Here is a 14,865-nt window from a genome sequence, read left to right on the forward strand (position 1 = left end):
CTGGTCTCTGGCTTGACGATTTGGGCCCCCAAGGGGAAAGCTAGTCTAGTTTGTGAGTACTTGGCCCTCTTAGGGTGGGTTCCCCTGCTGCCACCATCAGCAGTATAATTTTGCCTTCTAGTCCTCTTCCCCACATGGTATGTCCTATTCCCTGACTCTTTGGGACATTTAGGACTAACTCTTTGGGGCTCAACCCATAAGAGAGAATCCTTCCCTGCCTTTTCTAACTTTTCTGGTGGTGACCAGCCATCCCTTGGCTTCCCTTGGCTTCCAGCAATGTAACTCCAGTCCCTGCCTCTGTCTTCACATGGCCTTTTCTCCATTATTTCTGTTGTAGATGTGCACACACACACCCAACCCCCGAATCTGGGTTCTTCACTCAGCATGGCTTAATGTGAGATATACCCAACAGGCTGTAGAGGAGAAATAGGTTTATTTACACTGATGGGAAGGCAGGGGAAATATCCCAATCCTCTGTCTCCCTCATGATTTTTCAGTTGGCATTTATATAGACTTTAGACACAAAGATAATCATCTTGGGTAACAGGTAACAGGGGTCTGGAGAACTTCATTATCTCAGTTATTGACTACTTCCTTTAGGATTTATAGCCTCTGTAAACCTAGGTATGGTACCTTTAAGTCCAGGGCCATAGGTGAAAGTTTATTCATGTCTGGGGTATAGACTTTACATTTGCATATTGCTCCTCTGTGAGACTAACAGCTCATCTTCACAGCTTGCTAGCGGTATTAAGGATACATTTAAGGGTATGTAGGCTTTTGTTTCTAAGTCTCCCACTCATTGTAAGGACATGACTCATTGGATTGAGGTCCCCACTCCCATCCAGTGTGACCTCATTTTAACTTGATGACACCTGCAAAGACCCTGTGTTCAAATAAGGTCCCACTCAAAGGTGCTGGAAGTTAGGACTTGGGCATATCTTTTGGGGAGGACACAATTCACCTGAGAGCACAGTGAACCTACAGCAAATAGGGAAATAAGATGCTGACACATCCTAGGTGTTCGTTACTTTCTTTTTCCAAAGCCAAGCATTCTAAATCTAAGCCCTTTTGGCTACTATGTCACTAACCTGCTATTGCCAAAGACAGTCAAACCCAACTTTAGTCTCTTAGAAAGCTTCCTCACATAGCCTTCTCATCGATGGACAAACTAATGTGGCTAAGTGTACTTTCCTCTGTGAAATCGTCAAGGACACCAGGTGGATGGGATTTGGAGTTCTCTGTGGCTGCTCTCAAACCTGCATGCACCTTAAAAATCACCTAGCAAGCTTTAAAAGAATATACCTGTGCCCTGGATCTGTTGAATATGTTGAATGAGAATCTGGGGTGGACCCCAGCATTAGCTCTATTTTTTTTTAGGCACCCTAGGTGATTCTAGGGTGCAGGTAGTTGGAGAAGCCCAGCTCTTCAGCATTGCTGCAGGTCAACGGTAACTTGCTGATTCTCACCTTTGGGCTCCTGCTCTTAGCAGTGGCTGACAAAAAAAGTTGTACATGCTCAAGCGAAGATTTGTTTTGTTTTAAATAAATAGTGGTCTGTTGGAGGAGAATCTGTGGGAATAGATTGCAAGATAGAATGTTTTGATGGAAGTGCAAGGAATTCAAGACCAGGGCTCGGGAACCTTCCTTTGCCCTGCACTTACGCTCAGACAAAAGGCACATGAAGGAGGAAAAAAGAAGTTTGGGCTGTGAAGTGGGGTGGGGAAGGAGGAGGGTGATGGTCTGTACAAGCTGCATTTATTTAATATGCTTTGTTTTAGGGCAAATTCTGCTTTCGAGGGCAATAGGAACCAAGAAACAAGCACACCGGTAAGAAGATAACTTTTATTATTTTAGGGCAATGCTTCACAACTTTCCATTATTTGCATACCATCTTTGAAATTTGCCACAGCTCAACTTGTTTTATATATTTCCTAGTTAAATTTGTTGTTAGCTTATTTTAAAAAGAACCACTTCACTTTCAAATGGAACACCAACATTACTTGTAAAGATAGATAAGCCCTCAGATAAATACATTTAAAAAAAAAAGACACGCTATGGAAGCTATGCTTCTGTTTGTACTAGGTTTGGAGCCTGAAGCCTGTTCTTTCTGTTTGGGGAAAAAAAAAAAAAGGATTCATAATTGTAGGAAAGGTATTTAAAGGCTGCTGACACTTGAAGTTAGACCTCTTCTGGATAGAATCAGAAGTGTGTGATGAATTGAAGTTTTTCTTTCTGGGCTTCTGAGTTTTTCAAAGACATGTCTCTGTACCTCTGTGCACCAAATCCCACCTCTTCTGGGGCCACTTTGGGGAGCACGCTGCTCAAAGTCTACCATCAGTGTGTACGTTTTTAAATCTCTAATGAACATTTTTTCCTAAAATTGCCGTCATCACCATCACGTAAGCTGAGTATGACTCATCCCGGCTTTATACCCCGCGGTTCCCAGCTCTGTGGATGGAATGCCCTGAGGGAGGCTGTAGGACGTACAGACTCTGACTTAACTGATGTGCCTGATGCCCAGCTTTGGGATTTTTTAGAACCACTATCCCTTCTTAAATTACAGCCAAATTTAAGAACCAGTACTCGAGAGACTTTGGTTTTGGTTAAAAAAAAAAAAAAAAAGAAAGAAAAGAAAAGAAAAAAGAAGAAAAAACCCTTTCAATACGTTTTTACATAAAAGCAGAGAAACTGGGAAAGTCTCGCAGCATAGTTTTTAAAATCAAGTCCATTAAGTGATGTCATGTTTGCTCTGAACAAATGTGGGGTTCCCTCAACACTTGTTTTTTTTTCCTGAAAGTTGAAGTAAGATGTAAACAGGAGTCAATTTACAGTGGCGTTTAAGTAAACGGGCTCAACTCACAAAGTTTCTTTTAAAAAAATGACCTTCTGTACAAAATGTTGAAGGGCTAACAATTTTAAGTCAGGGGTGATGGGGTCTTCAAAAATAAGTTGATTTGAAAATATATAATTGGCCATCACACACCTTAAATGTTAGGGGTCGTGTGATCATAAATGCTGGTTCTCATTCTAACTAGCAGTGGCCTTGGGAGCTGATTTTGCTCTTGGCCATTCCAGGCAGTGGGTGTTGCCTCTAGTTGATGCATTTCATTTTTGAGGCAGCTATCAGAGATACTTCCATCACGTAATATGTTTGGAGTTGCAAGAATCCTACCTGGCCTAAAATAAGAAAAAGTTGTTACTAGCTGAATCGTGGAGCACCTACCTGTGCCATGGTAATTTCAGGTTTGCTCGCTTAAGAGTACAGTAGACAGAGCTCAAATAGAGTAAGTTTAAAAAGAAAATCAAAGCAATTCTATATTAGGACTGAGCATAAACATTTATTAGTCACAGCATTTAAAAAAACTAATGCAAAAGCAGAAAAAAATCTAAAGAAATATAAATATCAAAATACAATTGAGCAATCCACCAGACTAGATTAAATTTGCCGTACTCTCTAAATTTTATACTTCAGGCCTGGTTTCAAATTGCTTTAAAGTTTAAGTGGAAATGACCTTCTTATTTTAGGTCTTCTAAGACATAGAGAAGTATGTCTTTGCAAAGTAATATTATGCCTTCTTTTGTGATTTATGTTAGTATTTTGAACTTTTGGTATTGGCTAGATATTTAGGTGCATTCCTTTTTTTTTTTTTTTCTGGCATGGGCAGGCTCCAGGAATCGAAACCGGGTCTCTAATATGGCAGGTGAGAATTCTGTCACTGCAGCACTGTTGTACTACCCTAGGTGCATTACCTTTTGAACATTCATCTAACTCTTTAGTTGCAAGGATTTGATTAGGATTTCATCATATTTTACAATGGCCATTTGGTTGAAAATTGACTAATGAAATAAGCCCTTTTTTCCTTTTTCTCCCCCCTTCTTTATTCTGTACCTTTTTATTATGTAAGAGAGCCCAGTCTTTTAGGAAAAGGAATTACTTCTCTCTTGTATGACTTGTCTTGATGTGTTTAGTTATATGGAAATGGAACTGACACTCCTTGAAAAATTCTCAATTGTCACCTGTGTTTACAGAAGTTTGATTACAGGAAACATCTTTTCTCTGAGAGCAATCAAGATTCAAGTAATAGTACCAGTGACAAATCTTGGACCAGTATCCAAAAACGGAAATCTCTAAAACCATATTCCAGTAGAAAAAGGACAAGAGTCAGAAGTAGGTTAAGAGGTAAGCTTAGTGTGTCTCCTTCCCAGCCACCTTTCAAATAAACTAGCAAGTGTTTATTTTTTCAGGCTGTGATAGAAGAGGGTACCAAATGTGTGGTCATGTGGTCCTCACCCTGCTACAATTTCATAAGAAAGGCGAACCCAGCATACACGAGACAGTGCAGGAGAATATGGGATTAATTAATACTTGGATTAATTAATGGATTCCAGATAGAGTAGGAGTCCAGGTGAGAGGACGCTCCTAGAGGTGGAGTTATCAGGAAAACTTTCAAAGAAAGAATGAGTAGAATTTGAGCTAACCCATGAAAAAAGAATGGATTTTGAAGAGCGCTGGAGGAGGGGAAGGATTCTAAGTTAGGTTAAAAAAAAAAAAAAAAAAAGTAAGGACAAAATTGGGATGTGAAATGAGACCCATCGGACACAGTCAAGTAGTAGGGAATTTTTACCCAATAGTGAGAGAGAAAGTTGAACAATCAGAAGTGGGGCTTCAAAGCAAGCTGTTAGAAGTAGAAATTGCTTCTTGTGGCGACACGTGTATTCATTTCCTGGTGCTGCAGTAACAAATTACCACAAACATGGTGGCTCAAAGCAATGTGAACTTGTCTCTCAGTTCTTGAGGGTGGAATAGAATCCCTAAATTGAGGTGTGGGTAGAGTTGGTGCCTTCCAAAGGCTCCAAGGGAGAGTCAGTTCCGTGGGTCTCTCCTTGCTCCTGGCAGTGACCAGCAGTGCTCAGAACTCTCCCTCTGTTGTCACACAGCACGCTCCCTATATGGCCAAGTTTCCCTCTTCTTATAAGCACTCCAGCTCTGAGTGAAGGCCTATTCTAATCCTCTGTGACCCCAAATAACTCGAATGTATCTGCAAATACCCTCTTTCCAAATAAGGTCCCGTGCACAGGAACCGAGAGTTACCTGTATGAAATACATGAGGGTTTTGTATGGGACGGATGCTGTGATTCTGAGGGAGTTAAGACTTGAACATATCTTTATTTGGGTGGGGATAGGGGGACATAATTCAACCCAGGACAACGTTTGTGATCAGTAGAAGGAGAAATGAATTTTCATATTTCTCATCAGTAAATGCACCCATTGTGTACTTGGTTTCTTTCAGTTTTGCCATTTCTCTCTCTCAGCAGTAGCAGCGAGCATGAGAAAGACCAAGTAAGTGACTTTTACCTGGGCTGGGAAATGGGGCCATCCTTTAGGGTTAAACTGTGTTGATTGCTCAAAATACTATAAGCCAGTGGTATACAAATAACTGCCATGGGGAACTGCAAGAGCTTCTAAATGTTTTGTATTAGGATTCTCTAGGGAAACGGAACCAACAGGAACTATCTATAATTACGAGTTTTTTTAAAATAAGAACTGTCTCACGTGATTATGGGGACGCACAAACCCAGAAGCCCAGCTCCTCCAACTACCTGCACCCTAGAATCACCTAGGGTGCCTAAAAAAAAATAGAGCTAATGTGGGGTCCACCCCAGATTCTCATTCAACATATTCAACAGATCCAGGCCAGGGCCCTGGGCACAGGTATATCCTTTTAAAGCTTGCCAGGTGATTTTTAAGGTGCATGCAGGTTTGAGAGCAGCCACAGAGAACTCCAAATCCCAAGCTGGGAACTCTGAAGAAGGTTTTCGATGAATTCCCCTGGAAAAGCTGGCTGGCTAAGTACAGGTAGAAAGCCTGATGGTTGAAATAGTTCTCCCTTGAAAGATCCAGTTGATTAGAGACTTTTCTCATTCCTGAAGGCAATTTCCTTTGTTGTTTGTACATTTAATCAGCCAGAGATGCAATCAACTGACTAATGATTTAAATCACAGTGTCAGTCAGGCCAGTGCTTGCTCGATCAGAAAGCTGGACGCTATGACCTGACCAAGTTCACACGTGAACTTAACCATCACGAGTGTGAACCGTGAGTAAAGATTTGAGATGCTTCTTCACTGTTCCCAGATGTCGCTCATGGTCACTTCTTATGAACAATACCAAAAATCAGTGCCCTTGATTTTCCACAAGTATTTGCTCTTTTGAATTTACATTTTAAGGTAAATTTGCTAGTGTCATCCTTCCCTTAGTTTTCGCTTTGTGGATGTTACTTCCAAAGTTTCTAGTAATTTAAACATTAAGTCTTTATTTTGCAAGTGGTTGAAATGCCTTCCAGCTTATACAAATATTGAACGAACCACCCAGGTTTCACAATTTCCCTTCAGTTATAGCAAAGCTGGTAAGAAGAGGGACATCAGTGTCTTCCAGACAAATTCAAAGCAAAAATTTGCCTCTTTATAGTGGTGTCGCCTCTCATCAGTGGGAATGATCAGAAGAAAGAGCAAGTTGAGTGACTTTTGCCCAGGCTGCAGTGTGCCCTTTGCACACTAAGAAATAGGGCTGTCTCTTTAGGGTTAAACTGTGTTGATCTCTCAGGAGAAAGAGCAAGTTGAGTGACTTTTGCCCAGGCTGCAGTGTGCCCTTTGCACACTAAGAAACAGGGCTGTCTCTTTAGGGTTAAACTGTGTTGATCTCTCAGGAGAAAGAGCAAGTTGAGTGACTTTTGCCCAGGCTGCAGTGTGCCCTTTGCACACTAAGAAACAGGGCTTTCTCTTTAGGGTTAAACTGTGTTGATCTCTCAGGAGAAAGAGCAAGTTGAGTGACTTTTGCCCAGGCTGCAGTGTGCCCTTTGCACACTAAGAAACAGGGCTGTCTCTTTAGGGTTAAACTGTGTTGATCTCTCAAAACGCTCCTTCGAGGAATATGAGGATAACAAACCAGTACTCTATGAATAATTGCCATGGGAGTTGCAGTTGCTTCTCCTACCTTATCAGACGAGATGTACGTAGAGTATATAGTTGGGGAGAAACAGATGAGGGTTTTGTAAAGGACAGATAACTGCAGTTCTGAGGGTTTCAATAGCACTCGCTCTCCCCCTGCAGAAATGTAACAAGGTTAGGTGAGATTGGTTCTCCAAGCTCTAGCTGTAGGTAGCCACTGGCTTGGCTCGAGTGTTCCGTCAGCCTGGGCAAATGTTGCCCTTTGTGAAACTAACTAAAGGACGCTCACATTCTATAATGACAGAGTTTCAACTTGCAAAGGTTAAAGAACAGTAAGCACTGAGATACCTGTTGAATGTTTCAAACTGAAATAATGAGCGAGTTAGAAAGGAGCCCAATGAACAGTGTCTAGTAAATAGAGATTTTCTTTTAAGCTAGCACGAAAAAAAATCAAAGCTTCAGCTGGAACCTGGGAATCCACAAATTTAAGCTGTGCGATTGGAAAGAAGTCTAGGTCAATTTCCAAGGAAGGCATTGCTGGCTTTGTGCAAATATTGGATTTCAAAAAACACTTCTCTGTGTCTGAGATAAGGCAATAATTTTGAGTGGGCGCCTGCCAACTTTTTCTGTAAAAGACCAGAGAATAGACATTCTAGACTCTGAAGACCAGGTGGTCTCTGTGGCAACTACTCAACTCTGGCTTCAGAGCCAGAAATCAGCCATAGACCACAGGTAAACACATGGGTGTACCGTGTTCTAATAAAGTTTTCTTTACAAGAACAGGCAGTGGGCTGTCGTTTTGTTGACACCTGGTTTAGAATAGTGGCTCTCAAACCTGGGAATTATCAGAATTACCAGGATGGCTTATTAAATGCAGATTGCTGTGTCCTGTCCCCAGATTTGTGACTGAATAGATAATAAGTGGGGCTTGAGAATTTGCATTTCTAACAACTTCTCACGTGATACTTAAGCTCGGGTGTGGTTCTGGGGCCACACTTTGAGAACCACGGGTTTAGAGTCATCTATTGAAAAACAGTTTAATGGTCTTCTAACTCTAATATCTTATGTTCTTGGTGTTGATTTTCAAATGGGCTAAACTCGGTCCTTCAACTTCTATTTTAAAAGGAAATTGAAAATGTCTTGAAATTTGTTTTGAATATTAACACTTTTAAAAAAAAATACTGTATTTTAGGTTAAACATTTAACACCATTATGGAAAGATACCTCAGGGCAAAATGACACCATGCCTCCCCAAAGTTCTGAAACAAAATTCCAGAGTAGTTCTGCCTTTTTACCTCCTGAGGATTCCATCTGGACAAAAGGTACATGGTTTTCTATTTATGTAGGAAAAAATATGATTTGGGGGAAAAGCAATGTGACACTAACAAGCATTTTTAAAAAAAATATCCACTGCAAAAAATATAAAAATATGATTGTAATCATTTGGTTCCTTTTTAAAATTTCTGTCTTTTTGTTGAGATTCTCATATTGTTCATTTTTCATTGTCCTGATATTCTTCAGTTACTTCTCTGTAATTTATCTCCTTGATCATATTGAAGGTCATTTTTTTCCTTTTTTGTGTGTGTGAAAAATAACATATATATGAAAAAATAATAAATTTCAAAGCACAGGACCACAGTTAGTTATAGAATGGATTTCAGAGTTTGGCATGGGTTACAATTCCACAATTTAGGTTTTTACTTCTAGTTGCTCTAAGATATAGGAAACTAAAAGAAATATCAATGTAATGATTCAGCAATCATATTTGTTTGTTAAACCCTACCTTCTCTGTATAACTCTACCATCACCTTTGGCCTTTCTATCCCACTCCCTAGAGTATTTGGGCTATGCCATTCTAACTTTTTCGTGTTGAAAGGATCTGTCGATAATAGGGGGTAGGGAGATGGAACTATCTGATGGGATTTAGTCCCTGAGCTTGTCTGTTCCTTAAGCATGTATCCAGCTAGTCATATGACAGATTTCCTTGAATGCCAGGAGCTAACTTCTTCAGAGTTTAGTCTTCCTAGAAAGATCAGTCCCAGGCAAAAGCAAAGTGGTGAGTCGTCCGCATCTTTTCTGATCCTGTCCTGAGCTAGTGCTCACTAGTAGCCTTAGGAGTTGCCCCATTTAACAGAATCTACATGTCCACCCTCCTCCCTTTGAAATAGAGTCTGCCTCCTTGTTCGGTTGTATGTCTTAAAGCAAATAGCCCTTTGCCCTAGGTTGCTTAGTCTTTATGTTTCTTTTACTGCTCTAGCTGTCCAAATGCTGCTTAGCTTGCAGGGCAAGTTCTTAAAGTGCAAGCTAGAGAAGGGTTTCCTGGTTCAGGCTTTCGGGCTGCCACCCCATTAGTTGGCCCCAGCATGTACACAGGGGTCACTCTGCTCCCTCCAAAACTAGGCCAGGTACAGTGGGAATGCGGGCTGAGTCCACGCTGCACAGGGCAGGGGATGAAGGAGGAGTCAGCCAGGACACCATGAATTCCTCCTGCTGTTTTTAAAGTTGTGTTTTCTCGATTCAGTACTTTCCCAGTTACCCAAAGCCTCGTAACTCCTTTCTGAAGGTTTTAGGAAGATGGCTCTGCCAAATTATGCTAGCTCAAAGATTCTGTGCGTTCATGGAATCCTGAAACATCTTATACTGCTCTATTGGTTGACTGGAAATTATGCTTTGACCTCCTCTTTTTTTGGTAATTAAATGTAATGGAACCAGGGAAATATCATTGCCTCCAGTTGTCTCATTTATTCATCTGAAACTGTTTTAAGACTCAGAACCTCGAAATCCCCACCCACTGAGTGATCTCTCTTCCTCGGTGCCCTCAGAAGTTGAAGAAAATGCATCTAAGGTACTATTTAGTGGTTGTTTATTCATCTGATTTTTTTCCAGAACTAATATCATATTTGCATAATATACTGTCTTTTCGTTTTAGAGGATAATGTAATATCATTGTTTCTTATTTTGACATAAAATACATACATTTGTGGTCTATTTCTTTTTAAGATAGTGAACCAAGAGATGAAAAGCTCTAGCTTCGAACATAAGCTGCAGAACTTGGAAGACAGAGGTGAGAGAACGATGAACTATTTTTGCAGAATGAAGTGAAATTAATCTGATTTTGGCATGCTGGGGTATTCAAATTGCAGCAGATGAAAGGAGAGAGCAATGATACATCTGTCAGCTGTAAATATGCATGAAGGTCAAGGCAGGCAAAAAGAGGGCTCACCCAAGAGCCTAAATCTCTTGTGCTAAGCAGCTTACAGCCTGGGACATGATTTGCATCAAGCAGCCCGCTTCCTCTCCGGCTCAGAGGAGGGCATAGTGTGAGTGCTTTCTTAAGGCTCTAGTCCCAGGGGCTGTTTCATCACAGAGCATGCAGACTTCTTGCAATTTATAAGCAATGTTCTAAAATTTGGTGCGACCATGTTATTAAAAATTCCTCGTTCATTTTCTTATGGTAATAGTGGTGTGAGAGTTTGCAGGCTAGTTCACAGTGCTGTGTATGTGTATAGCACCTAACCCCTCTTTATGGGCATGACTGACAGCATGCTTTTCCTTCATATATTAAATTAAATGTAAAAAAGATACAAAAGTTACAAATTATATGGAGGGTATTTAGAATTTTAACACACCAAACGTCTGCAAACAAACATCCAGTTTAAGAAATGGAACATTATTATTGCTTTCAAATTAATTTCTTCCACCCCAAATCCATCTCTGCCCCTTTCCCTTCACAGGAAAGTTTTGGCTTTGATACCTTGCTCTTATGTTCCACTTCTGCATTGTGAAAAATATCATATATTCAGAAAATAATGTAAAGCATGAGTACAGTGTAAAGAATAATTATAAATGAACCCCAGTATAAGCACAACTTAAATTATGAACTGGGAAAGCGCCATGGGCTTAGAACCCTTCCCCACCAGTTTGTTCTCTATTAATTCCTGCTATCTGTCATGGAGGTAAATGCTATCCTGACTTGTCCATTGCTTTTCTTCATAATTGAACTTTCTTGTATGTATCCCTAAATACTATATAGTTTAATTTTTCCTACTTGAGATTTATACAGATGGTGTCATAACAGTGCATGTTTTCTGTTGCTTGCTTCTTTTGCTCACAGTCATTTGTAAAATTGATTCATGCTGATGCATGTAGATGAAGTCTGTTTTCATCACTATATTTTACTGTATTATCTGAGCATATCATGATTTATTTATCCATTCTAGTGCTGCTAGATATTTGGATTATCTGCAGTTTGGGTGTTATAAATAATTCCACTGTGAAGACTTGTGTACATTTCTCCTGACATATATACGTGAAATGTTTTCTGTACTTTTTTTTTTTAAAGAATAGAATTATTAGATCATAGAGAGCATATATTTTTAGCAGTTTTGGCTGTACCACCTGTTTTCTGAAGGGTTTGTCAGTTTGCTTCCCCATCAGCAGCATATGAGAATTCCATTGCTCTACATCCTCACCAACACATGATATTTTAAAACTGTGCCTGCATTTGTGTATGAGATTGCATCAAGGTTTTAAATTGAATATCTGTGATTAAGGTGAAGCATCTTTTTTATGCTTATCATCCATTTGAATTTCTTCTTCTGTGTAGTGTCTAAACAGTCTTGCCCATTTGTCTATAGAGTTGCCTTAGCAGTTATTTATAGATTATGGACTCTAGTCCTTTGGTTATATATTTTGTAAATATCTTCTACTTCATGCTGTTTATGGTCACTTTTTTTTATAAACGCAAGTTATTAATTGTGATGAATTTGATTTATCAACCTTTATTTAGCAGTTACTGCCTTTTCAGACCTGAGAAATCCTTCCCTACCACAAAGTCAGATTTTCTCCTATACTATCCTACGTGTTATGTACATTTAATGTTATGCATTTCTCTGTAAGTACTGCTTTAGGTGAATCACACACTTCGTAATGTATAATATTAGTTAAAAAATTTAACTGTTTAAAATATTTTCTACTTTTCATTTTGTTCAGCTCTGATGCCAAATTTACTTAGAACTGTGTTTTTTAATTCCCAGTGGTATAGGGTTTTTTTCTAGCTGTCCGTTTATTATTGTTTTCTAGTTTGACTGCATTGTGGTTAGAGAAAATTATCTGTATCATTGCATCTTTTGAAAATTTCAGCTTTACTTTCTATGTCGATTTTTTAAAGGTGAATTTGTGGTTAAAAGACTGCTTTCCTCAATTGTTGGATGCAGTCCCTACATATATTCATTAGGTCACACTTCTTAACTCTATTCTTCAAACATTTTATGTTCTAACTATTTTTTTGCCCTGTTCTTTTTATTGCTGAGAAAAAACCTTTCACTATTATGATTGTGGATTTGTGACTATCTCCTGATTCTGTTCAATATTTGCCTTATATAATTAAGGATATGTCTTTAGGTGTTTATATATGTAAAGTAGTTTATCCTTATGGCATATTGAAAGTTTTATCATTTTGAAGTGACCCCCTTTATCTCCGGTAATGCTTTATGCATTGAAGCCTATTATTTCCTTTGTTTAGAGTTTCCATGATAAACATTTTCTTATCTTTTTATTTTTAGCTTATGTAACCTAATGTTTAGATTTAGCAGCCTGTAATTGGACTTCCCAGCCCCTCTCTCATAGTCTTTGTCTTTTAATCAAACTTTAGTCTTTTACATTTAATGTAATTACTCAATTACATTATTTTGTGAATAAAGGCTTGCCTCATTCTGACAGCAGTAGAAAAGAGATAACCTTTCCTTCGTCATGTTCATTCCCAGCAGATTCTCTCTCAGTCTCCCCTACACAGAGGACTCTGTGGTTACTGCAGCAGTTTGGGGAATAGTTTGAAGTTTCATGATATACAAATTTAGTCCATCCCCTTAGAGTCTGGCTTAGTTATTCTGATTCCTTGGATTCTGTGGTGTGAGGCTGAGCAGAAAAAGAGCTTATGCTGACCTGAGAAGAGCAGATATTAGCTAGCTATCTTCATTATTGTGTAGGGTTCTTTGGAAGCAGTCTATTGCCTGACAGAAAGGAAAGTCACTGAGCTGTTGTAAAGGCTAAATGATATACTGATGTGAAGCTACTTATGAAGACATGTAGTACACTCAATAAATGTTAGGTTCTACTACTGCTACAATTGGGAATATGAATATTATTATGATCATTAATTTGACATTATTCCTACTACCTTTTCTTTATACTGTCTTCCAAGAGAAATGATCAATTAGAATACTTTCACATATACTCATTTATTTCTTTTTATAATTCCTGGGGTGTCGATTTCAGATAAGTAACTAAAATAATGAAATCCTTTTAAAAAAAAAAAACTTGACTAATGGCCATCCTTTTCTTTGATGAGATTTTTTAAGACATCCAGTAAATTAACTTTATTAAACTTTACTGATTTCCTAATTGCCTTTTTTATTTATTAATTTAATTTTAAAAATAGAACAGCAAACACATTCTTAACATATGATCATTCCATTCTGCATATATAATCAGTGATTCACAATATCATCACACAGTTATATATTCATCATCATGACTGTTTCTTAGAACATTTGCACTTAGATGAAATTTTTTAATGACTAAAATGTATAATGTTTTTCATTTCATTGTAGCAGGTAGTAGAGTTTTCAGAATATTTGAACTACATGGATGAGGGCAGCTATATGCTCCCCTAGAGTGGAGGATGCCCAGTTAATTTTCTTCAGAGAAGAAAGTGGCTTTTGAAACATTTCAGGTGCTCTACTGGTTCCTGGTAGCAAATTCAATCCAATGCCAAGCTGTGTTTCAGTGTTCACCCTAAAGCTTTTTGATATGTCTGCTGCTAGAACTGTAAGCAAACAGGATAAATTTACTTATGTTCTTGCATATTTGACCTCACCTACCTTCTTGGAAAGGCCTCCAGATTTGGGTAAAAGTCATGAGAATAAAACCTTTGTCTTTGTTCCATTCAGTTCTGTGAATGCCTTGTTCAACGCCTGGCATTCAATAAATATTTGTCTGGGGAATGGAGCAATAAAATTAGAAAACCCAGGGATTTATTTTTGAACCCCCCGCATAATTACTTATTTAAATATGCATTTACATATAGTCAAAATATAAATTCATTTACAGATTTTGAAATGCATTAATTCACATAAAAGATATTGAAGTAGTTTCTATATGACTGAGCAGTTCAACAGTGGGGTTTGTCTTTAGTTTTTCATAGCCTCGACGCTTAGTTAGCACAGGTAGGATAAAGAAAGGAATTGGCACTGGGAAAGTACCACAAATGTCACAGAGAGGAACTTCTGTTAGATAAGACTCTGTCTTGCCCTGTTATGTTGGTTGGCTTTTGTCCTTCTAGATCACAGGGTTGTCACTTCAGAGCAAGAGAAAAAAAAAGGCTTGATGTAGAAGAACTTGGCTATTAACCATAAAATGGTATTGATTCTGTGCAACATTAAAAAGTCAGAAGTGGGAATAGATAAATGTAGCCTGGACACTGAACTATATTCACTAAAACTTGTGCCCAATGGACCACCTGAAACAAGTTCAAAAGTAAAGGTCTTCCCTGTTCACAGTGATGAAGAAAGCTGTGCATACAAAAATGCACCCCTACCAGCCCCCCACTAACAGATGGAGTTAGTTAGTTTGAGGTTGGTTAGTTAGTTAGTTTAGTTAAGCCACGGTGAGTTTATGATGTCTGTGTTCATTTTTGTGGTGTTTGTGTATGTATTTTAGTCTTGGTGAGAATTTGGAAAAGGGCCAGTGAGAAGAGGCATGCAGTTACCACAAATCAAAATGAGCTACTTTACAGGCTTTCAGATCACAGCACTGACTTCTCTGGAGTAGCTGGCTCTTTATGGAGAGCCACGCCTTTGGGTACAAGTAAAATACTCTACAAGTTTTTTCATTTCACAAAAGGGTTCCATGTGCCAAAACT

The 14,865-nt window shown here is 38.8% G+C and overlaps 1 protein-coding gene across 1 annotated transcript in view; it reads left to right on the forward strand.

Moving 5' to 3' along the window:
- Positions 1–14,865, forward strand: part of SYCP2L (synaptonemal complex protein 2 like) — a 124,346-nt gene that overhangs the window by 86,830 nt on the left and 22,651 nt on the right. Inside the window, exons 22-27 of the mRNA XM_077143315.1 lie at positions 1,778–1,826; positions 4,029–4,179; positions 5,291–5,340; positions 8,137–8,266; positions 9,716–9,789; positions 9,945–10,008. Of these exons, the coding sequence (XP_076999430.1) occupies positions 1,778–1,826; positions 4,029–4,179; positions 5,291–5,340; positions 8,137–8,266; positions 9,716–9,789; positions 9,945–10,008 (518 nt within the window). The remainder of the gene's footprint in view (positions 1–1,777; positions 1,827–4,028; positions 4,180–5,290; positions 5,341–8,136; positions 8,267–9,715; positions 9,790–9,944; positions 10,009–14,865) is intronic.

The sequence above is a fragment of the Tamandua tetradactyla genome, chromosome 25 (assembly GCF_023851605.1).
Source record: "Tamandua tetradactyla isolate mTamTet1 chromosome 25, mTamTet1.pri, whole genome shotgun sequence".
Taxonomy (NCBI): domain Eukaryota; kingdom Metazoa; phylum Chordata; class Mammalia; order Pilosa; family Myrmecophagidae; genus Tamandua; species Tamandua tetradactyla.